This window comes from Ammodytes marinus, assembly GCF_949987685.1.
Source record: "Ammodytes marinus genome assembly, chromosome: 12".
Taxonomy (NCBI): Eukaryota; Metazoa; Chordata; class Actinopteri; order Uranoscopiformes; family Ammodytidae; genus Ammodytes; species Ammodytes marinus.
The window spans coordinates 24,137,930-24,165,016 of NC_137216.1; the positions used below are offsets into that span (position 1 = coordinate 24,137,930).

A 27,087-nucleotide genomic window follows, 5' to 3' on the forward strand; every position below is an offset into this window, starting at 1 on the left:
GTTGCATTGTGCTTTAATGTTTTCCCAAAAACAAAAGTAAAGTAAGTTGTACTCATCTAGCCTATAATTCCAATGAGTTTTGGGGCATTGACCTTTTCAACATTATATGAAATTAATTTTTAAATCACTATCCACTATATGGTTAGATTTGGCAAAGCAACATATGATGCCAATGTACAATCAACTGTACATCAAAGGGGCTATTGGTAAGTTCATTTAGTATATGCTTATTATAATAAAGTATTAACAAGATATTCTATGTTCTTTAAAATTATTTGCCATTGTAGAGTTTGAAAGCAAAAGAGATCTATAACCACCATGGATAGCACAAGCAGTGGGGAAATTTAATTATTTGGCCATTATAGTGATCAGATTTATCAAGTTAAAATATGTATAAGTCCAAACAATAGGACTTTTCCCCCTCAATGTAAAATAAATCTTTCAGCAATAGGCCTAAGCCTATTTTCAATGATAAAGTCAAAACTTGTTTAAACATTATTCACAGGCCAATGGCAGAATAAAAGCAGAACCGTTTCTGGATATTTAGAAGAAAACTATAGATTATGATTACATCAAGTAAAACTTTTTATTTCTCTGGATTAAACAATGCACTCCCTCCCTCCACGTGCGCCCTGAAGTTGTCGGGGTTGAGGCGGGTTGTGAACATGGTATAAAAGGGTTGTGAACCCAGCCGGGTACCACGCGCTGTAAAGTGAAGTCCCACAATGCAGAGCGGACGGCGCGTCATTGGAGAGGGACGGCGATGATGGCGGCGGTCGGTGCACCAGAAGTGATCACACAGCTGGAAGGCGCTGCCAAAGTTTTAATGGTGAGATATTTCGCGTTTCTTTCCCTTAGATAGGAGAGCGCACGAGACCGCGTGTGTTAACTTTGTCTCTCTTGGGTGGAGTTATGGCGGTTGTTGACGTCCATGTTGTGTGTATGTCTTGTTGAATGTATGTCAGTTTGGGAGCGATGCGTGAGCACTGCGTGGCGCCTTTACCGTGTCCCCATCCCGCAAAAAAGCCTTTCCATCATACCATCATCCATGTTCCCGTCCCGTCCTGTCAACACACATGTCCCCCCCTAGAACACCGCCACCGCGTCCGAACACAACCCCGAAACTTAGCGCTGTTTACGTCACAAGTTTTACTGCACTGCTGTGTGTAGCTTTAGCTTATCATGCATCTCCTGTTATAATAATAACAATGAATTATTCTGAATATAGTAGCTCAAACCAAGTGTGCTGCTGCTGCTAGCCATGTGCATGCTAGTACAGCCAGCTCTTTGCTTTCTGCCATTTTTAGCTCAACACTTGTTGTGTATTTGTTGCTTTAGTCCTACTGTTTAAATATGACACTAACTTGACTGATATAAAGCTGCCTCATTTGATTGAGATTAATCTGCTTCAGTGTGCACACACACCAGCCATGCAAATACAATGCTAACTCTACAGATCCTTAACAAGTCTGAAAAGGTATTGAACTAGTTAATATACACACAACTAAAGGCCTTATTTTGATTCAAATATATTGAATCAATGTGGTAAAAGTCTTAAAAATTAAAATAAATGAGGGGTATGATTTTGTTTATCGATTGTGTGACATTGTGATTTAAAAACTAAAAACTATTTAAGTGGTAGCATCTATTTTTTTTTTAATTATTTACAAATTAAATATTTTTGTTGGCAACTTTGCTGCAGCGTAATATGCTATGAACAAACACAATAGACAATGAACAATTGTGTGAGTCAAAAGTTGATTTAAACATCCTGCAGACAAACAGCAATGTTACAATTCATTTGTAGATTATTTGAACACCTGACGAATATAAATTAGTGTAGTACTCTCCTTTTTAGCTCTGCTTTCGTCTCCACAAACTCCCCAAGGAAACATCTGTCTCTTTAGCTGCTAAATGTATACTTCTCTTTATTCACCTGCCAGTTTTGAATGTTGTCACTATCATGTTTTTAGTTTTGCAGGACATGTGTTGTACAGTTGGTTTAAATGACATTGATGAGAGCCATGGGATTCAACTGACACGGTCAAGTAAAATCACAACAATTGGATGAAACATAAGACACTAAAATCCCTCAGACAGAAGCTTCTGTCTTGTAATGTAAACATATTCATTAGCTTTGGAAGTTTTATTAAAGTTGCTACGAGGAACTTTTGAATATTTCTAGACAGTCACATTTTCACATAACAGTCACATTTTCCCTCTGATAAATGACATGTAACGGCAAACAAGACCATCAGTGAAAAGAATGCTATTTTATATCGTTTTTCTTAATGCCTTTGTCATTGGTACGCTCACCCAGGAACAACAACAGCTTGAGTAGTTAAAACACTACCGCTTTTTTCCAAAGGGGTGCAAGAATGAACACAAACTGAAAGTTCCTCGGAGCACCTTTAAAATGTCAGGATAATACAGATATCATTAAATCTGCGATAAGTCATGGCATGTTGTGCGAATGCTACCTCGTCATAGTATATTGTCTGTCTGTGTGTGTGTGTGTGTGTGTGTGTGTGTGTGTGTGTGTGTGTGTGTGTGTGTGTGTGTGTGTTCTCTCTCGGATAAAAGGCTCTTTCTTTCCTCGTCTGCCTTCAGCCGCAGAGCTGCTTTTACTGCAATTAGGCCTGGAATGTGTCTTTCCTGCTGCGCTGTATCATGGCGACACTCCTCAATAAAAGTGTGTGTGTGTGTGTGTGTGTGTGTGTGTGTGTGTGTGTGTGTGTGTGTGTGTGTGTGTGTGTGTGTGTGTGTGTGTGTGTGTGTGTGTGTGTGTGTGTGTGTGTGTGTGTGTGTGTGTGTGTGTGTGTGTGTGTGTGTGTGTGTGTGTGTGTGTGTGTGTGTGTGTGTGTGTGTGTGTGTGTGTGTGTGTGTGTGTGTGTGTGTGTGTGTGTGTGTGCTGTGCTTTCTCACTTTTATTCAAAGCCTATTTGGAGCCTTGTTTATTATTATGGAGGGTTAATAACGGTGTACTTGTTACTTCTACTTCTTTTAAGTATTGAGTGTGGGTTAATAATAGTACTTTTTATAGTATTGTATTTTATAATCAACTCTGACTGTGGACAAACTTTGCCAATATCTCTGTGCTTTTGTGGTGATACAGCAGCAGTTTGATATTTGCATTACTTTCCTTTTGCTCTTATATTCTGTTTATTGTATTCACTAAAATACATAGACTCAATAAACACGTAATCTTATATCTTGTTTGTCATTTGTTTACACTGACTCTGCACATGCACATTTACAAACTTGTCCTTTTTATTTTGTAAATCTAAATGTTTTTTGGATGAGTAGTATGCTTCCATTAGGATCTGTTAGCAAGGTGCAACAGGTTAACAAACACCTGTTAATTTGACAATTTCACAAGAACTATAGAAACAACAAGCTCTTAGAAATATGGATATACAATAAATATACTATTGAATTAGATGATGTGAGAAGTCTGTGTAGTGTCCAAATCTTTCTGCAACACATAAGAAATAAACTTTGTCTAAATTCCCTTTTTTTCCTTTTTTTTCCTTCTCTTTTTGTTTCATCACAGGCACCGCCCTCCATGGTCAGCACAGAACAGAGGCAGCATGCGGAGCACATATTCCTGTCCTTTAGGAAATCCAAATCCCCCTTTGCCATCTGCAAGCACATTTTAGGTGACTATTGACTTAATCTTGTAGCCTTTTAAAAACTATGAAAATATTTTTATCATAGTGTTTGAAAGCACTAGAAAAAAACATGTTATACCAAACTTCTCAGGCATTATGTTCAGTTTAAACGGCTAGTATTTTTTACAAAGACAGCACTTGTGTTTTAATGACTAATTGTAAATGCATTTTATTCATATTACTTATGTAACCAACATACTCGCACAACAGGACCAGAGTTTTCCCTGCAATTCATTTTATCCCACTGTTATCTTCCTCCATCTTTGTTTTTCTCCCTGTCTCTCCCCCTCTGCAGAGACCAGTAAAGTGGACTATGTGCTGTTCCAGGCGGCTACGGCCGTCATGGAGGCCGTGGTGCGTGAGTGGATCCTGCTGGAGAAGAGCAGCATCGAGTCACTGCGCGCATTCCTCCTCACATACGTCCTACAGAGACCCAAGTAAGAGAACATCCCCAGAATATATTACACAAGTCTGATGCAGGCTAAACTAGTATGTCAAGGGTTGTTAGTGTTGATCCAAATGTTGGCCTTTTTTGATTCGATAGATAATAAAAAGTGTAATTTTAAAGGTGAAATCATAAAAAGTCAACTCAGCATATTTGACTAACAAGATTCTTCAAAGCCTCTGCAGTAATTTTTCATCAAATATTGAATTACAGTTTGAACCAATGATACAAATGTAATGCATACAGTCAGTTGGACAGTGGCATCAGATGACCTCATAGAGAGTCTAGTGTTGTTTGAGCTTCCCACTGCTGCAGTTTTAGTTTGGTTTTCACATAAAAACTATTAGAAACACATTAGTCATAAAAGGTACACGTGGTGTGGGTGCGGCAGAAACCTGTACAGGCTTGTATGAAAAACACACCCAAAAAAACATCTGAATATTGGAATACAAAACTATCAAAGAAATGAAAAAATTAAATATATGAAATATGTTACGAAACAATCAAAGTGTAGGGAAGTATTTATTATATAGGGTTCAAATTAAATTGCTTAAACAGATTTTGAACATATGAATATAATCATTCTTGTTTGGAACTAATTGCTTTTGACAGAGTATTTTGTGATGTTTTTTTGTACCGCTGTAAACAGAAGAGAAGAAAAGCACAGCTGGCTATTATTTTGTTTATTATTCTTTTTATTGAACCTTTACTTATACAGACAATCTCCTTCTCAAGAGAGACCTGTATGACAACAACAATAATTTGATCTGCGTTGTACAATTTAAAGAATCTGGTGGAGTCCACTTACATTTCTGACCTGGTGCAGTGACGCAAGCAAGAAAGATTTCTGTTTACTTTTGTAAGATTTGGACAGTTTATGAACAAACCCCCTGCCTGAAATAAAGTTTATACTTTTTTCATATGGTACAGGCCAAAGAAAACAAACTACAGCTGAGATTACAACGTCAGACACAACACTTTTGTTTTTATTGCTGTTCCCAATCCCTACTGATGGTCTGTGCTCAGTTAAACTCTTATCTGGCGCCCTTACTGTCCCTTCCTCTAAATAATTTATCTACTTTTTATTCCTAACATAACATAGTATCTTAGCGTGGTTTAAACACTTAAATTGTATTAACACTTAAGTATAACTTATTTATTTATAGATTTCTTCCACATCTAGGCTCCTTAATGTGTCTGTTAGATGTTCTAGTGTGACGTGTGTTCTATGTATAAATAGTGGGATAAATAAAGTAGTTTGAATTTGAATTGACCGCCTCCATGTTTCCCTGTGTCCAGTCTGCAGAAATACGTGCGTGAGCAGATCCTGTTGGCGGTGGCCGTCATAGTGAAGAGAGGTTCTCTGGACAAAAGCATCAACTGTAAAAGTATCTTCCACGAGGTCGGACAGCTCATCAGCAGCGGGAACCCCACAGTGGTGAGACAAACACACACATGTATCAGGGCATAATGTTAGACACAAATATAAAATATATGAAACGGTGCAGCGATTCTAAATTAAAAAGGTAATTCAAGAAAAAACAATATAATTATTTTGTTTTCGCACACATGCAAGACACGTTAGTGTATCGTCCACTGTGTCTAATAAATCGAAAGGGAAAGGCAAATTAATCCATATGGCTCAGAAAATAAAAAAATTTCTGTTTTGACTACACTAGGACTGTCAAAAAACTTCATATCGGATTCGTAAATCATTTTACTGTAAATTTATTTAGCACCAAAATAATTATTCAATTTCCTTCTTTCGTACTTTATAGAAACCTAAGCGAGGTCTCATGGTCTTAACCAAAGAAAGTATAGGAGCATGTTGTGTTTGACCAAATGCGACGATTTTTTTTTAACCTTTCCTTAACTTCCCTGTGCAGAAATTACACGATCCATATTCAGTGTTTGCAGCTGCGTCAAGTGCAACATGTTTGTTTGTTACAAACAATGAGCTTTGTCAGTTTAATTGTACCCTTTATTTTGCCTCTCGCAGATGATAAATTGCATCTACATCTAAAACAAAGACTATAATATAAATAATACGTGTTCTTATCATAGCTCTATTCAATCCAGTTCTTATAATCACAGAGTAGAAGACATGAACAACCAGAACCAATGAATGGTAAAACATGTTGACTGTTATTTTAAACTCATTTAGCACAAGAAGAACACTTATTAACGAAACAGTTTTAAAGCTTTGATCATATTTATTATACTTTGAACTGAAGGTTTTTAGGATGAAATAGTGCCATGTTTTCTGTGCTCATTTACTTCCATACAATGGTGTGCATTAATGTTGTCAAGTTCAATTGACCTTTGATGGGAAAAAGATAAAGCCAAACTCTGGGAACATTAAGAAACCACTCCAAATGGATCTTAAATCTGTATCTCTAGATACATTTACAGCTATGCTCTAAATGACTTGAATTCATTTTTTTATTTTGAATTTGGGTCAAATGTTGTCAGTCTAATAGAATAAAACAAAACAAAAAACAGACACACTAATCAGAGACCCTAATCATTTGGAGTGGTCTTCCAGATCTTATTATATGCTTCAAAACTGGACATCTCATATTCACCCAGTAGGGGGCCCTCTTTCATTGGTTTCCATCTCTAAACCCTGAAACAGAAAAAGACAAGGATGTTCCGTGGAGGGCTGAAAGTGCTAGTGTTTTTATTTGACCATTTTTAGTATGAGCTGTATTCTTGGAGGTGTAGTTTAGTTTTATGTCTAATTTGTCCTGTAATAACCCATGATGTGTGAACATCTTACCAGTGAGGATTTTACCATGTGTTGAGATTTTGAGAGTTGTGACCGATCAAAATGGTGGATTTATGTGCACCAGAGCAGAAATGTATTTATTATCTCTCCTAATTCCTTATAAAATACTAACCAAATACAATATTTAACAAACTCCGTACACCAGCTGCACAATCGGACGAAAATAAAATAATACTAGCATTCCGTAAAAGGAATTAATGCAATATGTTCCCCGACAGTTTTCGATTTCACTGAGACTTTGGAACGTCACTACCGAGTAATCCTCGCATAAAGAGAAAACACAATGTTGTTCCAAAGATTTCATACTTATTTTTTGTTTTCTCTGATCTTCACTAAACTGTCTCACCACCAGCACCAGAACCACAACTGGTTCTAATGTTCTGCAGCTGTGAGCCGCTGCTCCATTTCCTTTTGTGCGTCGTTGCATTGTTGAGCAACATTGTACATCGACAACACACTCAAAGAAATCAACTTAAGTTCTTCCAGCGTGATATACACATATTCAAAACGTGCCTGGAGTTGTTATGCAGTATGGAATTTAGTGAGAGTGCCAGTTTTTTTTTTAACTTCCTTTTTGGGTCTTTATGGATGATTCTTGCTCGAGCTTGACCTCCATTGTAACCTTTCTGTATAACATTTGACTGTGTTTGCACATGTATAGCAGCACGCTAAAAAAAAGTCTAGCTGCGTGCATACTGATTTTTTTTTCACTGTAGTTCTTCCAGCGTTATATACACACATTAAAATCATGCCTGGAAATGTTATGAAGTATGAAAATTTAGCAAGAGTGCCAGTTTTTTTTCTACTACCTTTTTGTGGTCTTTATGGATGATTCTTGACCTCCATTGTAACGTGTGTGTGTGTGTGTGTGTGTGTGTGTGTGTGTGTGTGTGTGTGTGTGTGTGTGTGTGTGTGTGTGTGTGTGTGTGTGTGTGTGTGTGTGTGTGTGTGTGTGTGTGTGTGTGTGTGTGTGTGTGTGTGTGTGTGTGTGTGTGTGTGTGTGTGTGTGTGTGTTCACAGCAAACCCTGGGCTGCTCCATCCTCACGGCGTTGCTCAGCGAGTTCTCCAGCTCCAGTAAGACCAGCAGCATCGGCCTGAGCATGGAGTTCCATGGCAGCTGCAAACGCCTGTTCCAGGTTGGTTCCGCACCTTTTTATACTCTGTGTTTTCGAGCGCCGTCCAGCAGTAGAGTTAATGAGATTTATGCTGCCTTCGCTTGCTCCTTGGAAATAAGTCTAGCGTCTAGCACATTTTATTTTTTTCTGTCCAAAGCACTAAAATGTGTGTATGTAGTAATTCAGAATGCACAAGTGGGAAGAAGGATATTTCCCACAAGCATGTGAAGGCAGCACAGGTCACAGATTATTGTTTTTTTTTACGGATCAATTTTTATCCTATATCGTTTTATCTTCTTATCCTCCTTCCATCCCCCCCTCTTCCAGGAGGACGGCCTGCGTCAGATCTTCATGGTAACCATGGAGGTGCTTCAGGAGTTCAGCCGCAGAGAAAACCTCAACGCTCAGATGTCCTCTGTCTTCCAGCGCTACCTGGCTCTGGCCAATCAGGTGCTCAGCTGGAACTTCCTCCCGCCCAATCATATCCTTTCTCTTGTCAGAAGCTGAAGGGGATTCTTACACATGGAAAGGTCAGGATGATATGTTTGATAATTACAATCTCGACATATGATAGGATACGTTATTGTCAGAGCAAGTCTGAAATGTGTCTTGCATTGCAGCGCCATATAACACATCACAGAAAAGACGAGAGAAGACAAGCATTGGGAGACTTTTAGACGGGACCCGATAATACATGATACATTCAGCGTAGTTGGGCTTCATCTCTTTTGAAAAAATGTCAGAACTGATTTCAGGGATAAAGAAGAAGTTAATATTGTGGTTAGAAATGTACGGTATGTCAGTTGAAGATCCTTCTAATTCTAGTACCTTGTGTGTCTACTTTTATTATACTCATTAATGCGACTACATTTTGTCTGTGAGGATTAGTATGCTTTCCCCGGTATGTATGTGTGTGTGTCTGTGTTTGTGTGTATCTATGAGTGTGTAATTGTGGGTGTGTGTGGCGCTACAAATATGTGATACCCAGGAATGCATATCTGACTATCAGTTTTGCTTTGTAGTTCCTCTCTGTGCACACGTCCATAATATCTTTGCAGTTGGCCGCATTGTTGAGCGTACTTAGGCACTTAGTGTGTGTGTGTGTGTGTGTATGTATGTGTGTGTGTGTGTGTGTGCGCGACCAGGCTCATTACAGCCTAAATCCCAACCAGCCTGGCATCCCCTCTGCCTGTCTGAGGGGATCTGCAGTGGCGCTCTGCTGCCAGCCAGGGCCATGTATCACTTTCAAAGAGGTGTCCGCGCGACCATCTCCGTATCATTCCAGCAGCCCGCCTTAGCTTGTTCAGGCTCCCCTTGGTATGCCCGACACGCTCACTACGATATGTCTGTGTGTTCTCAAAAATGCTCTTTTAAGTTGTGTGTGTGTGTGTGTGTGTGTGTGTGTGTGTGTGTGTGTGTGTGTGTGTGTGTGTGTGTGTGTGTGTGTGTGTGTGTGTGTGTGTGTGTGTGTGTGTGTGTGTGTGTGTGTGTGTGTGTGTGTGTGTGTGTGTGTGTGTGTGTTTCTGATTTAAGCCACTTTCAGGGACACACACTACACTTAAGACCTGCTGATTGGGGACACTTGTGCAATTGGGAGACAAAAGCCATGTCCCAAATAGGCAAAACACTTATTTTTGGGTGAGTGGTTAAGGTTACAAGATATAGAATAGAAGATTGTCAACCACACCTAGTAACAACACATTTATTCTTCAGTTTCTTCACAAGAGGGTTTGTATAGTGTCCCTCTCTAAAAATGACTTACACCTTAACAGTGATTTTCTTTAATTACATTTTACACTTGCACCTTTTATATTGTGCAGTTTACATTATATGTAATCTCAATGTTCTTATTTTCACTTTCTATATTGGTCATATTTTCATTAAGTACTTCAAAGTGTGGCGGTCTGAAGCCTGAAGATACTTAAAAAATCATTAGGCACAATTTTTAAATGACTGAAGCAAGGAGAGCTGTGTAATTCATAAATAAAAAAGGAGGCTTCCCCGAGGTACTAGTTGCATTTCAAACAGAGCTATACTCCTTTGCTTTCTTGATGTAGTTGTCACAAACGTTAACTGTGCAGTCTCAGCTCAGTCCATAAAAAACATAATCTTAATCTCAAATCAAGTGGCATTCTCCTTTGAAATTCTGCATGCGTGTGTGTGAGTGTTGCCTATGTCAAGCCTGTAAAGTGTCTGAACTGTTGTTGAAACGTAGAACAGATTGATGATGACTGCGGGGAGGCCTGAACGAGTGTGTTTGGCTGTCTGCGAGTGTCACAACACGCCTGTGGCCGCGTGTGATGCGTATCACAAACGTATGCCAGCCTTAGTATCAAGGGGCCTCTCCTTAATTGCGTGGATGACAGCCGCCCACCGCCCCCCCCCCCCCCCCCCCACACACACACACCTAAACACAAACACACACACACACACTCTCAAACAAGCTCAAAGGCGTTTTTTAAAAGAGCCTGCCTTCAGAGGAAGCGGGCGGCATGCATGTCATCTGTCCTCGCCGCCGTCTGAAGCCACTTCAGCTCTGGTGTCATCTGGCGGAGACGCGTTCCCCGGGCGTCGCTACGACAACGTGTCTCTCCACACCGGGCTTTGACTGTGGGCCCGGGGTCGCGGCCGGGCCCAGGCAGTCAGGTGCTGTAAATGGCTGTTTGAACTGACAGATAGATCACCCCTGTGTGTAGGCCTACGCTACGGCCCTGCTGTAGTCTACATATCTGGATCCTCGTTATGTCGTTGAGATGTCTTTTGGTATACGAGGGATTCTCTGAATTCTTCTCTAGTCTATTGTGTGCTGCTAGAATAAACTAATGGCTAATGTCCCAGAATGTAATACATTTAAACTTAAAGGTGGAGTCAGCCATTCTGGAGATTACTACTTTTTGTCAAATCAGTGCAAATATCCTCACGATCCGTTAAATGTTACATTGTATGCACAGGGACAAAAATCTGGTCTTAATACACAGCCTAGACTCTGTAAACTTGTATGTAAACAAAGGGTATGTAAACCAAGGGAGCCCGTAGCTAGCAACGTGCCCATTTACAGAGCCTAGACTGTGTATTAAAACTGGATTTGTTTTAAATAGATACATTCATATACAGAGATATTCACGGATTTTGCAAAAAAATATTTAAACAACAAGCATTCTCCAGAATGACTGACTAGTCTACACTTTAAGAGTTTTAGTCGGCTTTAAAACAAAAAAAAGTTTCCCTAACTTTTTAAGTTTTTACAGTGCACTTTGTTTTCTCCCATCTGTTCTTTTCCTCACGACAGAGGAATGTGTAGATTTCATGGTGTATCGGCTCACTGTAACGCACGTTGGTTCAAATTAAAGCATGGCCGTCTGCGCCTCTTTCCAATGGGACACTGTTGTCTTAATAACTCTCCCTGACTTGACTCATCCTAGTCATACACTTTGTCACAAGAGAAGAAAAAGAAAATCCTCACCATTTTTTTTTTAGTGAGACAAAGTAATAAAAGCGGCATTAACTTCTGTGACACAGTTGGCCCCCTCTGCCGCCTTGTATGGAGTTATTCCTGTGCTATAAACACAACTGTCAGCCTAACACTACTCTGCTTGGCTCAGTATTCTCATTAGCTGTTCAGAGGTCAATTTATAGGCATTGTGGCCCTCAGGTTAAGGTTAGGATTTGGAGTGTGTAAGCTGATGCTGCATGTTTGCCTCGGCCCTGACCTGAGTGGAGAATCTTCGGCTACTCTTGTCTAAACACATGGCTGGAGTGGACAGGCAGATGGGTATCATGCTAATGGACATTCAGTTGTGTGGTATATAAACTAGAAGCTCTTTTGTTTCATAAGGGCATCACTGTAGAATGCTCCCTTTAAGAAATATGTATCTTTATTTGAAAGAGTAAAACTTTTCCATTCCTTAGTTTTGTACCTGAAACAGAGAGTACCAAAAATTCTGTCGGTAACAGTTAATGAAAGATGTGCGTGTTATGCGATCTGATTGCTAAGATTTAAAGTAATTAGTACTCTAGTACTGGTACATACCACTTTGCTGCATTGGACCTCCTTACTATCTCACTGGAATTTGACTAATTTAACTTAAATATCCAAAAGGAGAACGATAGTCGGCATGAGGAGCACTGTGAAGTTCGTAGGAACAATAAAGAGCTAAATCACAGCTCTCAACTAGCAGATTAAAATTTCAATGAAGCTTGAAAAATATTTATTCTTATTTTTCTATTTGCCTAATTTGTCCTCTAACATGGCCTCATTCCTCACAATATAATAAAAACAAAAAACATGGCCCTTTATGTTCAAATTACAAAGTTATAATTATCAGTCCAACTTTCATCTAAAACCTCTTAGGTAGAAGGAAAAGGAATGGGAAGGGGGGTGTGTGTGTGTGTGTGTGTGTGTCTGTGAGCGAGTGAGGAGGTATTCCTGGACTGTTATTTCACATGGCGAGGCTGCAGCCCGAGACTTAAGGCAGGATATATCACTTAAACCCCACCACGCGCCTTAGCATAGCGCTGCGCTCTTAGCACGGGTGCTGGCAGACGATCGGACCTGTCTCCTCTATGCAGTGGCTCCATCCATTCCTCTGGTTAAAGGATCAGTCCCATAATGAAGTGGGGATACGGGAGAAGCTCGCTAATCCACCACCCCCGGGGGCACCAAGGTCGCTCCAAGGCCCGCCACCACAAGATGTCCAGATCGCTGAGATTGACGACTTAAAGTGGTCATGAAAATACTATCGACCCGATCTGTGAAGTGCTTTGTACCACGTCTGCAAATTGTTGATGATAGAGGAGACAGTGATGTGAATTGTGAAGTCTGATTTGATTAGTTAGAAGGTCTTCTTGAGCTTTACATAAGGGTGTGTTGCACAATCAAGCCCATTTGTTACAAATCATACTTTACATTTAGTTGACCAGTGGCAAACAATGTATTTTCAATATTTGAATGGGATTTATTACTATTGATGTCCATGAATTATTGTGCAAACTTTTGAAACTTCCCTCTGAGGACAGGAAGGAGAAAAAAAGATCTATACACACCTACATATTAAAATGCACATTACATGTTTAGAGGCATAGTCTGAATGGAGACACTGACAAACATTCACATAATAAAGAGACACTTGATGTTGGTTATAAGTTTCAATGTTCTGCTAAAAGTTTTATTTTTTAATAGACAAATGAATGAAAAGCACACAGGAAAGATGCAGTCATATATTTTAAAGTTTATTTGTGTTGCATTCAAAAGTGGTCTTCAAGTATACTTTCATTTAATTTATTTTCATTTAACCTTGTATTCATACTCGATAGATCATGGAGGGTTGACCCTCGTATACAATGATGTCGAGTCAAACAAATGCAAAGAAAAACAACACAAACATAATATACAATGCAAACACATCAAATACACAACAAGCTGATAAAGAGACAAAACAATTTAGACAGCGATGTAGAATGGCTGCAATTAAAATGAAAAATTTCTGAAAGTCCAATATAGCCTAATTAAAACAGTTAGAGGTAGAGTTTGGCAGATTTAAGATAATGTCTAATTTTGTTAGAGGATATGAGGATATTTTACTTTATTTTTTACAACGATTAAATTATTTATTTCTGTGTTGATCCTTTGTACCTCATCTAGGATTGTCACAAAAAAAGTCTATTATCCAAGAAATAGCAACATTTACTTCATTGGTTTGCACACAAACAATTAGTTTTGACATTCACATCTTCCTCAAAATGAAATGTGAACACTTCAGCAAACTCAAAATTCCCATATGGGTGAAACTTGAGTGAAAATGAAAATGTTTGCAATACTTTGGCCTCTCTTGTGCCTTGATTTGGTATTTTGTAGTCATGTGTGGTTAGTGTATACACTGCAACACATGCTGAATTACAGCCTATGGAGGAAGGAATGGTGGCTTTTTATTGCTGACTCTGTTCCCCACGCATGTAGGACTTTGAAGTGGGGAGCTGTGAGTGGATGCTCGCTACCTGTCTGGGCTAAAGGTTCACATGCTAAACCATAAATACTGGACGACCTAGAGTCTTGTCAGGGAAGTTTTGGTAGCCGGAATAACAGTCGGCTTGCTCTAGGTCAAGTCAGAATAAATAGAATCCGAGCAGGAAATTAAACTTTAAATGCCGGTTTGCTTCTCCCAGCCAAAGCAACTGGCTGTAATTACTTGCAGTATTTTATCGGCATTTGACTGGTGGCTGGTGTAAATCAGGCTATTACAACGTGTGTTACTGTGTCAATTTGGCAACTGCACGTGAGAAATAAGCGTTGGATTAATCTCTTCGCTTGTGTTGTGACTCTGTTCGTGGTCAGTAGTTTACACTGGCTGTGTATGTGTGTATTAGGGTCAGATGTGTGTGTGTGTGTATATGTGTATATTAGGGTCAGTTGAAGGTGTGTGTATGTCTGTCTGTTTTATCTGTCAGTCCGTCTTATCTTTCCAGTGGAAAATTGACGTGTCACATTAGTTATTCTTGAGGCTGCTGGAAGGGTTGAGATAGTAGCAGGTGATGTCTTTTAAAAACCCACCGAACCACAGCCACATGTCCTAGTCACTCGGCGAACATTACTCATCCTGGAGGCATGTACACACACACACACACACACACACACACACACACACACTTGAAGCCCCACACACACACACACACACACACACATATGCAGTCGGGGTTTTTTTTCTCCTTTTTGAAGCGGAGTGGATCGCATAGTTGAGGTTGTAAATTCACTTGTCGGCTTGGCGAGTTGATTTTCCTTTAGATTTCAAGAGCTTGAACTTAAACCAAGTGAACACTTAAAAAATCAGAAGTAGTTTCAGACGTTCATTTTGGTTCGTGCAAGTTGTTTTCAGGACAGTTAAATAAATGTCTCATGGTAGGGGAAATTCCTTGCCACATCAATGGTGTCTTCAGTGTGTCTTAAATATAATAAGTAATTATATATTACGTTTTTTTCTCATTTACTTGTTCTATTCTATGATAGTACATTTAATTATTATTATTTTTTTTAACTTAATCTTTTTTTACCCACATTAAGACAACAGTCTGCATTGTAGTAAAGCTATTTACCTTACTTTATCACAGTCGCTTGCTTGTTCCTTCTCAGCAGCATCTCATATTATGTAATCTAACCTAATTTGTGTTCTGTAATTCAACTTTGAAGTCTTTAAATATGACATCTATTCTTAGTATTCTAGATAATAGAACCAATTTATCCAGTTTATCAATTTTAAGTTATTTTGAAAAATGAAATCGGTCGGCTCTTAATTTGAAATTCTCTTAAATTTTCCTTAGTTTCCTCTTTTGCCCTAATTTTAGAGCTCTGTAATACAGCTTTGAAGTCTTTTAAAGATGACATCTATTCTTAGTACTCATAGAACCAACTTATCCAGTTTATCAATTTTAAGTTATTTTGAAAAATGAAATCAGTCTGCTCAGAGTTTGAAATTCTCTTACATTTTCTTTAGTTTCCTCTTTTGCCCTAATTTTAGAGCATTTATATCTTCACAAGCTGTCAGAGCCATTTTAACATCTCTGTTCAGCTGAGTGAAACAGTTGAAGTGTCTGTGTAGTTATCATTCCTGAGGTCTCTTGTGAGTTTTCTCTCAGTCATATGATCTTTAGGAGCGTTTGTACAACCTCTGTCACCGAGGTGGTCCCTCCCTGCGGAGACGGTCGTCTGCAGGCTGCAGGACTTGCTCTGCCTCGTATGTCTGTCTTCAGGTTCCATTTTTTTTCCTATCTTGTACGTCAGGGATTTGCAAGATAGAAAAGTTGAATTAAAGGTGGAGTCAGTGATTTTGGATAAAGCTTGTTGTCAAAATCAGTGAATATATCTTCATGATCTGCTACCTGTCCATACTCTGTGTGTGTGTGTGTGTGTGTGTGTGTGTGTGTGTGTGTGTGTGTGTGTGTGTGTGTGTGTGTGTGTGTGTGTGTGTGTGTGTGTGTGTGTGTGTGTGTGTGTGTGTGTGTGTGTGTGTGTGTGTGTTCTTTGCTGTGCTGTGCTGAAAAAAATATAGTGTTAATACACAGCCTAGGCTCCATAAACCTGATTTTTATTTTTTTAGATTGAGGGGAGATATGCACAGATTTTGACAAAGTTATTCTCCAGATAGCTGCCTACATTATTTTTGTCAAAACAACATCAAGACAGACATGTGAGTTGCAGGTTAAGAGTAGGCTATTTTAAAGCAAGTGAAAGAAGGAACCATTTCATAAAGGTAAATCAGGAAATTCTGAAAAATAATCATGGACTTTGTGATAATGCAGCGCAATCATCCTTTTTTTCTGATCTCTCCCTCATTCCATCTCTCCTCAGAAAGGTTCAGTCAGAGGTCTTCTGCCTCACCACGACTATTTTTAACAAGGCCTGAAAGCCAAGCATTGGACACGCACACACACACACACACACACACACACACACACACACACACACACACACACACACACACACTATCCCTCAGACCCTTAGACAGGTGCCAAATTTTGTGCCGAAAAGTGTGGCGTGGTGTGTTGTGGTGGGGTGTGTGCATGGGGAGTGACTGTGGGCTGGTGTCGTAGGAATGCTTGACCTCTGCCGCTGTTTGGCTTTGATCAAACATTCCTCTGGAAGTTTCCGCCTTCTGCTGTCCCTGAGCCACACAGGAGAAGTGATACACGTTTGTGTGTGTTTTCATGGGATGTGTGTAGGTGATGGACAGAGAGAAAGAGAGGGTATTTTTTGAATGCATTTTACATTTTTTTAACAAGAATATTTTTTTTAACGTGAAACATATTTGTAGACTTTACAATATTGAAAAGAAACTCGTACATCTAGATTTACATTTTCATTATTACAGGGTTTCTGCACGTCCTCATCCAATAATTTGAATGCAAAGCCTTCAAAGGTCAACAAACTATTTTGACATTTCTTAAATATTGTTTGGATTATAAAAAAGTCTTGAACTTAACTTATCAAAGCCTGCAGAAACCTGGAGTAGTAATAGTGCTTAATAGTTGTATCTTCTTCCATCCAATATCCTGAATTATAGACTGAGTTCATCCATGCAGCATGTTAAACACTTAATAAAACTCCACTGATCCACCAGTGGTCAGTCATCACAAACTCTGGCTGTGCAGCCAAACATTGTTAAAGTCCACAGAGCTTTTATTTGCATTTTTATTAGAGAATCAAGGTTTTAAAAAATGCGAAATGAGTCAGGTTTTTATTTAGAGAAATATATTGTTTATATACCGATACTTCATATATAAAATGTATCTATTTAATGTAAATATGCAGCCATACAAATATACGACTTTGGATATTATTTTTTTTTTTTTATGGACAGAAATTCAAACTTTATTTTTGATAAATGATTTAATCCTTTCCATAATTTCTTCTCTGACCAAACCTTATCTGAATACATCTCTAGTATATTCCAGTCTAGTCTAGTCTAAACTGACATGACTGTACAAGTATTTGGGTTTTTGACTGTTGGTCAGACAATTAAAGACTGCTGTGGGCTTTTAGTAAATGTTGATGTGTATCATGTGGAGTGGAATACTTTGAGTTTTTCCGACCCTTAAAAGCTCCTAAGGGGGGAATAAAAAGGGGAATACTGGTTGTTAAAATGTCCTGAGAGTTTGTTTTGTTGAGGCTTGTGGTGGAGGGAGTATTATAAATTGTGTCTTTTTTTTTTTTTTGAGTAAGAATGAAGAGAGTGTGTGTAGTACGTTTGTATTTTCCCAAACACAAAGTCAGGAAAAGGGGCCACATTCCAGAGAACAAAAAACTGCTAAAGAATCACTTTGTGTGTTGATCTTTAGGGTACATTTATTTTCATTAACAAGCTGAAAAATGTTTTCGTCACGATTGTGTGTGAGGAAAAAAAATAAACTTTTTGGGGTGGGGGGGGGGGGGGGGAGAGAAAGGAAGGGGTTAAGAGAGAAGCGTTGAAATCTTGGTTGGGATGTGAAGAGAGTGTGTGTGTGTGTGTGTGTGTATGTGTAACAGGGCTCGTTTCTTGATGAGCTAAGGGAAAAGCTTATAGTTGTGTGTGTGTTTTTTTATAGTCTTGAATAAGGACAGGAAGTGTTGTGGTCGCGTGGGTAGTGAGTGTGTGTTGTGGGTTTGTGAAAAAGCTTGTTGTGGCTGTCTTATAAGTCTCAATAGGAGACTGTGTGTGTGTGTGTGGGGATGGAGAAAGAATGGCTTGTCTGGGAGAAAGGAGAAAAGGGACATTTTGGAAGGACATGAAAAAGTTTTTATAGTTTTTTAGAACAGACTGCGGCTGTGTTGTGGGTTTAGACTGCAGAAAGTGAAAGTGTTTTGTGTGTGTGGGCAGAGAGAGAGAGAGAGAGACGGCATCTTGTTGGGATAAAGAAAAGTGCATTTGGTGGGAAAAAAGTTGTAAGATTCACATGAAGGCTTTATGTTAATGATCCTTGATCCCTGATCTTAAAGAGAAAAAAATCTATATATCATGTCAAAGTTGGGTGTCTTAATAAGCTTTTAGAAAATCTGATCAAAAATAAATGTTCACAAATATTATCAAACCTAGCTAATAAAAACTTTTTTTTACCCCGTTTGACAGGACTGTGTGGGCATTGTAGTATCAAACGTCTCAAAAGTCATCTTTTCTTATAGAACATTAGGGCAGATAACTGCTGTTCGAAATACTTAATCGTTATAAGAACCAGGGCATAGCCCGCATCATCCGAACCAAATTTCTGTTAAGTTTATCAAACTTAAATGACAATATCTTTCATTTGGAATGATGCATATGCCTCACTCTTTTCAGATGCTTACTATCATGCAACTCCCCAAATTACATAGTTTGAAGGATTTTGTGGATTTGGGTTTACAGGGGCTAAAAGAGCCAAGTCTAGAGAAGCAGTCAGTTGGGGAGACGATTTGATTGGCTGAGAAGGGGAGAGGGTGTGTTTGTAAGGAGTCTCCAGGACGTCTTGGTAGAGGAGTGGACACAGACACACAGTCTGGATTGGCTGCTGCAAGAGAGAGTGAGTGAGTGTTGTGTGTGTTTAAGATCTTGAGGAGAGAAATCTGAGTGTGTACAAGGAGGGGAAGGGAGGTGAATAGGAGGACCAGACTGGGAAGAAAAGGGAGTCAGAGTGGGGCAAATATCCGATTGACTTGGTGAGAACTAGGCGGATGTATGAGGTAGGAATTAAGGGAAAATAATTGTGAGAAAGAAGGCAGCGTTTTCATTGCGGTTAGCAAACTGGCAAATGAAGAGTTGACGAGTAAGAGAAAGACAAAAAAGGGAGGATAAGAAAACATAGCCACCACAAAGGAAAGGGTGATAGAAAGATAAAAAAAAATCTTTTGTTTAGAATAAACTATTGAGGGGGTTAATGAAAGGGCGAGTGAGTTAACAAGTGTCTTACAAGTTTCTCGCTGCCAGCCACAGGAAAACCACACAGACCAAAATACCCATTGAGAGGCTTAGCTTCAGTGACAGGAGCCTGGTGTGTGTGTTTGAGTGTTGCCGCTCCTCCTTTTCATGCTGCTGTTGGCCTTAACTGTCGGGTCACTGGGGCGCCACTACATCGCCATGTTCGAGGCCACGCAGAACGTCACGCTCAAGCCCACCGAGACGTGGAGGGAAGCGCTGCTGGACACCCGCGTTATGGACCTCTTCTTTACTGTGAGTAACCATGTTTTTTTTTTTACAATAGGTAACACTTACCAAGGCTAACAACAGCAATAAAAAAAAAATAAACTTAAAGATGCTCCGAGGAACTTTCAGTTTTTGTTCATTCTTGCCCTAGTGTTACTACGCCAGCTGTAGTTCCTGGGTGAGCGTATACCCATGACAAAGACATTGAGAAAAACTATATATAAATTGCTTTCTTTGCACTGACGGTCTCGTTTGCTGTAACATGTAATTTATTAATTAATCTCAAAATTGACCAGTGCTTGAAAAGAGGATATTTTGCCTGCAGTGTCTCACCTTACCTCAGTCTGTCTGTATGTCCTTCTGCTGTCCATCCATCCATATCTGCCTGTCAGGGAGGTCGCTGTTTAAGTGTTAAGGTCTCCCTCTCTCATACATTTCCATCAGAGTTTCCTTGTGACCTGCTATGCCCTTTTCTTCTGATTCATTTCTTCCCCCCCCCCCCCCCATGACTTCGACATGGTGGTTTATTCATGATAAACAAAGAGACAGTTTGCCTTTTCATGTCAGGCAAAGAAATCTCACTTAAGCCCGCCTTGTTGGCACTGGTTGAGTTTTCACTAGTTTGGTGGGTTTTTTGGGACCCACCATTAAGTAGATTTATGGGTGCTTTGCAGTGGGGTCGTGTTATTGTGAAAGTGTCCAGAGAACCGCCCCGTGAAGCCAAATGTGTATTTTTGTGCTGTGACTTTGTGTGTTTAAAGAGGTCGGCCCACGCAGGCGCTAAGCAAACGGTGTGCGAGGGGAAAGTATGGAACAAAATGGTCAGCTCCATCCAACCCAAACAGATAATGGTCCACTACAGTTTGGCCTTACAGCTTCATCCTGCCATATACTGCTCCGCTCCTTTTAACTCTTTACCTGGTGTGCTACCTGTTTCACCATAGCAACCACCTGCCTTACACACTCTCTTGTACCCAAATACACACTAAAAGCAGGACTACATTTACACAGTAAATATATTCCCAAGTCAAACATTACCAAACGCTTTCACAAATTAAAGCATTTCATGAAGTGATCTAGAGGTAGTTACTGTCTGTCTGATAGGAATTGACATAGAGGACCAGGGTGTCAGGACTCAACAGAAAATGCCTTATCATCATCACCCTTTCTCAACAGCCGCGACCGGGGGATAACTAGCAGGGCTCCATCAGTTGATCTTAATTGTCGTGAAGGTGTGAGACAACATATCAGAAATATAAGAGGGGACAAGGCTGTTCAGGGCTTTAAAAGTGAGTAATAAAATGATGAAATTAATACTTAAAGTAACTGGGAGCCAATGAAGAGAGGCGAGCACAGGGGTGATGTGTGCTAGTCTTTGATGGTTGTTGGTCTTTTGTGGTGTGTTAAAGTGCAACGATCATTAGAACAGAAAGAGTTTCTTCTCAGGCACTATTTGTTTGAAGTTGTTGAGTCTGCGCTTTTTTCTGCTACCAAATACTGCTCTACTGCTATATACTACTATGACTATACAGTAGTACATATTTACTAGTACATTCTATTTTCCTTTTAATATAGTATACTGTTTGTTTCTCATTCTGAGAAGGTAGAATAGGTCTTTTGAAGTTTGTTGTTGCAGATATGATTTTTCACTTAAAGCCTATTGTGATATTAATTATATTGGTTAAATATGTGCTGTATAGGTGCTGTGCCACAGTCTCAATGTGTATTTGGTTAAAGATCTTGATTTGGTGTTTAAAAGTTTTTTCTCATGTTCATTCATCACCTTCTGTTTGCATATTTTTTTTGTTCAGCAATATGTCCTCAGGGCTCAGGGTATTTCTCTTCAACAATGGGATCATTTCTCGAGGATCACAGCTGTTGAAAGTTTATTCTATGGTTACAGTTATTATCTTAATGCAGCTGGTTTGAAGTGGAAAAATACCAAAACAAAGCTGCCGTTAAAATACACAAAGTTACAATTTGACATTATTGAAATAGTGTTTGTGTTTGTTTTTGTTATACAGTCCGCCGATTGCTCATTTGTGGGTTTTAATTCCATCGCTGTGTCTGATAATAACTGTTCATCAACTTTCCTTTTACACGCAGCTGAAAAAAAGTTTTTCCCTCTTCATTGTTACGACTTAATTCACAAAGCAATCACAAATAACTGTAATTGGCTCTAAACGGCGAATGCAATCAGTGGTTCTGCTATACAAAGCAAACAGGCCCCTAATCAGGGATTTGATTGGCCGGCCTTGGCAGTTTGGCATGAATAAAAATGTTTGTCATTTTTCGGTCGGTTGCCTTTGCTGCTGGAATCCGCAGGATGTGTTTTGTGTTGGTTTCAGTTTTCAGGCGTCCAGTCTCATCTCTCGCTCTGGTATTTCTAGTAGCTCAACTGTTTGTTATTGTAAGGCTGCTGTGGCACTGTCAGCTGTCTGTGTGTGTGTTCGCGCGTGCGTGTGCGTTAGTTACAGCATCTTCCTGTCTGTGTTGCTTCTGTGTGTGTGTGTGTGTGTGTGTGTGTTGGTGCATTTCTGTCTTTGTTGGATTGAGTAAATGGGACTTTGTGTCTGTGTTGTGTGTGTGTGTACGCTCTGCATGGATCTGTGTTGTGCTAGGGTGTTATTTTTTTGTGTGTCTGTCTGTCTGTCTGTCTGTCTGTCTGTCTGTCTGTCTGTCTGTCTGTATATTTATTCAATTTAATGGGCTACTTTGCTGTCTCAGCTGCTGTGTCTCCTCAGCTGTGGGGGGTAACAGGCTGGTCAGGGTAAGTGTGTGTGTGTGTGTGTGTTTGCGTGGAGGGGGTTCTAAGAGACACGCGCCGTCAGGGTCACAGTCCACAACAGACCAGTGGCAGGATTAGAGTCCGGCCCCAGGATTAGGGGCCCCTGTTAACAACCGCAGTAACCTCCCCATCTCTCACACACACACACACACACACGTCACCCTGTTGAGGGTCCGTGGGGAGTTCCCGTCCCTCTGTGGGTGGGTGTCTGTCAGTCTCCCATTAAGTGGCTCCAGGGCTGCTGTCAGTTACTGCAGACAGGACAGCAGAAGTGCTCGCTGATCACAGACTTTTTCCATCATAGCTTTCAGTACGATGTTAAATGTTGACGTCTGGAACCTTATTAAAAGGAGTGGCCTAAGTCGGCGCTGACCTAAAACCAATGTGTTATTAATTGAAGTCACCCAGCCCCATTTCTCTAGCATCATTTCTTTACACTATAAACAATGTTATGAAAAACTATTTTTTTTCTTTCTTATTAACAGAAAATGTGTTATTTTTCTGTAAGAATAAATACATATATACATAAAAAGATATATCTTCTTTTCTGTCGAACTGAAGCGTGACTTTTGTTGATTATATTCCTTGAAAGTGAGTGATATATGGAAGGCGGTTCCAAGTTGGACGTGAATTCTGTAAATTGAGTGACGGTAATTGCAATGAGAAAAGACTGGAGCGAGTTCATATTTTGGAAATCAGCGTCATAATTATGCGATGTGTAGAAGCAGCAGCTGCTGAAGAGGAGACGCTCAATCTTCCAGAGTGTCATTGTGGTCCCCAAGGTTTCTGTGGAAAAGCGTTCATCTCTTTTCCACTTCAGCCGGTGACAGTTACGGCTCTGAGACTCGGGGATGGAGTGATTGCATTTGGACGGAAGAACGATGGAAGGCAAGATGAAAATTGGAGTGAAAGAAATAAGAGTTAAAGGTGGAGTCACCGATTCTGGAAAATGCTTGTTGTCAAAATCACTTTTTTTTTTCAAAATAAGTAAATATTTCCTCACGATCCAGTATTAATACACAGCCTAGGCTCTGTAAACGGGCATGTTGCTAGCTACAGGTGCCCCGCTTTGCTTACGTACCCTTTTGTTTATACAAGTTTATAGAGCCTAGATTGTATTAACACCAGATTTTTATCAGCGCACCCATTATGTACAGGTAGCAAATTGTGATGAGATATTCACTGATTTTGACAAAGCGATTCAACCTTTTAAGAGAATATGGAAATAATGTGGAAAAATGAAAAGAGGTGCGGGCAGCGAAGGGTGTGTGTTATTTTATAGCAGAGACAAAGGAAAAACTCCAATGGAACAGAGAAAATGCAGTTCAGAGAGAGGGAAATGTGGAGGCAATTTGCAGTTTGAGTGAGAGAGGTTTGGGGATAAATGGGCCGTGGTAGATTGAAACGGAGGAAGACCCTGGCGATTGTTTGCCTTCTTCACAACAAACCTGACCACTTTTGTCGATTTTAACACCTTGTGATCGCACAATACACCTCCACTATGACGAAAAAATATAGAAAGAAGAAGAAAAAGGACAATGCACAAAAATATTTGTAACATTTGGCATCTGTAATTTTGGCATCCGCTGTGTGTTTTTGTCTTTGTGTTTCTCCGGGTTTTGAGTTTCTGTTTGGTTTTGAGTGATTAGAGAGCGGCATCAAATTGTGATTGAGTGTGTACTCGCATGCAAACACACATCCAAGTCTTTTGGATGCATCTGGTTTATTTCATCGCATCAAATGGACACGTACACACCACAGTAGCACACACACACACACACCCTACCACACTGTACATACATGTGGCCATTCACACACTTTATAACACTGAAACACATCCACCCACTCAACCATAAGTATAATCGCCTGATACACACGCAAACCCACAAATGTTTGATGAAGACATGCTTGTAATTCTGCTGACAGAATCAGACACTATAGCACACACACATAAACAAAGACACACATTTGTACTTCAATACTTGTGAGAACCCATATTGACATAATATATCCCCTGACCTTAATTTATAGTTGTGTGTGTAGGGGTTACGCTAAAGCTACGCAGCAGAGCTCATGCATGCAAACTCGTCCAAACTCTAACAACTTGTTGGGGCTATGGCAGCTTCACTGAGACCACATGGAGTACCACCAAAAGAACTGTGATTTACCACTATGAGCTGCTTTTGATTGAAATGCCGCTAGAGATTTTTGAAGCCGGGAAGACGAGATGAAGGATCAGTAAACAGAAGAAACTGAGAAAGACATATCCATTGCAAAAACGACTGCTCTGTGCATTTAATGCCGCCATTGCACGCCATTATTCTCCAATTCAGTTATGAGACAAAGTGGACCTTCCCACCATCACTGGTATTGTTAACCCATAAAGACCTAAGTTCTCCTGAAAAAACTATTTTACCTAAGCATTGTTTCAAAACAACCTGCCCAAAACCTGACGGTTTTCTGAATAACTGCACAGAATATTAACTTCTACTATATTCTTTATTTCTCAGCCTCTTTAGCAGATGGAGACGTGAAATACAAACCATTTAAAAGCTTAAACCCTTGGTTTTAACTGTAAATCATTGCCTTTGACCTAAAGTAAATGACATTTAAAAAAAAAAAAATTAACATCAATAAACAAAAAATTATAATTATGAAAAATAACTAACTGTATAACTATGCCATTGTAAATCACTGCCTTTGTTAACATAAACAAATTAAAAACTACAAAAAAGCTAAATAATAAAAACCGTTTCCCTCTCCCATCCAACTTTAACATGTATTCTAGCCAATCATGTTGCATTTCTACAGCCATGTGTCTTAAAAACAATGACTTCATCCAAAACGCTCATCTGGTCTAAATGGGTTAACTCAATAAAAGAATGAAAATGCAATTACTGTTGAGAATATAATTAAAACACACTACAACCTGATTACAGACGGTTAATAATACGCCCATCTAGTGTTACACTGCTGTATATAAATAGATGAAATCTGACGCTAGAAGTTAGATCAAAAACCAATGCCTGTAGGTATAAATCTTGGGCAAGATTCCTGTTAACCCTTTGCATCAAATGTTAATCCATCCGTAACCCAAACAAACAAGGCTTCACCCATAACATGTCCTTCCAAGGAGTGAGAACTTGCCAACATGTCCTTTTTTCTCAAAACACCCTCTTTTCCAAGGTTTAAAACTCACATCAATCCTGACTTCAGGGACATGGCATGATAAACTGGCAGGCAATAGAAATGGAGAGAAGGTGGGAAATGTTTCCAATCTCTTGGATTAACCCATTGAGTAACCATCACTTTATGTTAATACTGAAGCATTGCATCAGTGTGATACAATACTTAGATTTTACAATATTTAATACACAAAATTTGCCCAAAAAGTTGGTTATTTCTGACAAAAAAAAATGTTCCCTGAATGAATTTCCCCAAAAATACAGTAATATTTCTATAATGTTTTTCTATTCTATATAATGTATTTCTACACTATCATATAGAGACCTTCCCCTAGTCCTTTCAAAGATAGAAGTACACAAGCACACACACGCTAAAGCATTTGGTGTTTACCGGGCTAACACAATCAGTGTGGAGTGCAGGGACTGATGAGGCTGCAGCAGAGTCGGCCGGCGGGCAGGCAGTAACCCAATCTGAGAGGGAGAGAGAGAGAGAGAGAGAGAGGGTGGAAAAGAGCGAGTGAAAGACAATAAGTTAGAAGCACAGTGTTGATTTGAAAAAAACAGAAAGATGAGCCTGTAATTCCCCCGAGGAAACAGACACCAGGCTTTGTCTTGTTCTAAAAATATCATTCCACGTCCGCCCTCCCGTCCTCTTTTCTCTCATTCCACTCGTCTCTTTCTTTTCACTCTCTTGCTCTACCGTCAATTTCTCTCTCTCTCCTCTCCTCCTTCATTATCTTTCCTACAAACTTCACTAGGGCTGTGCAATTAATTCAATTTCACAATTACAATTTCTACTTCCACAATTATGAAAATAAGATAATCTTCTTTTACATCATCATTTTTTAAATTCAGGTCAAGCCTTTGCACTTGGTCGTATTGTTTCATGTTTAGTTACTCGATGTTTCCAAAGACAATGTAATAATTGTGTTAAAAAATCGTGATCTCAATATTAATCAAAGCAAACGTAGTCATGATTTTTGCCATAATCTTGCAGCCCTACCCCTCATCTCATTGTCACCTTGTCTACAGCTCTCTCTCTCTCTCCCTAAATGCTTCTTTTTTATTGATTCTAAATTCAGCATCTGATCTGTTGTTCAAATCCTTGTTCCTTTCAAATCCCTTTGTCAAATGTATTTAGGTTTAGCGTTCAGCTTTTCTCAGTAATTAAAAGTTATAAATAATCAATGTCGAAGAATCAGTTGATCTGTTATCAACTGCATAGACAACACACAGTATGTTGTTGTAGTTTAATTAATGTTCCCAACCTTTTTAAGCTGCAAAATGATAATGAGATGAGCGGCCAAGATATCAAGTTAATTAATAATCTTAGCACATTGAAACACAGTATATTTTAGCACCTGTAATACTTGAGTTAAACTGAGAGCTACCACTCTTATATTATTAAAGAAATTATTAAGAGGCAATCGAATGGAAAAGAAGCACAGTCCACTC

At 39.4% G+C, this 27,087-nt stretch overlaps 1 protein-coding gene across 1 annotated transcript in view; it reads left to right on the plus strand.

Moving 5' to 3' along the window:
- Positions 1-745: 745 nt before the first annotated feature.
- Positions 746-27,087, plus strand: part of xpo4 (exportin 4) — a 49,748-nt gene continuing 23,406 nt past the window's right edge. Inside the window, exons 1-7 of the mRNA XM_080038640.1 lie at positions 746-829; positions 3,554-3,659; positions 3,967-4,108; positions 5,416-5,554; positions 7,925-8,041; positions 8,348-8,500; positions 19,573-19,686. Of these exons, the coding sequence (XP_079894766.1) occupies positions 764-829; positions 3,554-3,659; positions 3,967-4,108; positions 5,416-5,554; positions 7,925-8,041; positions 8,348-8,500; positions 19,573-19,686 (837 nt within the window). The 5' untranslated portion in view covers positions 746-763. The remainder of the gene's footprint in view (positions 830-3,553; positions 3,660-3,966; positions 4,109-5,415; positions 5,555-7,924; positions 8,042-8,347; positions 8,501-19,572; positions 19,687-27,087) is intronic.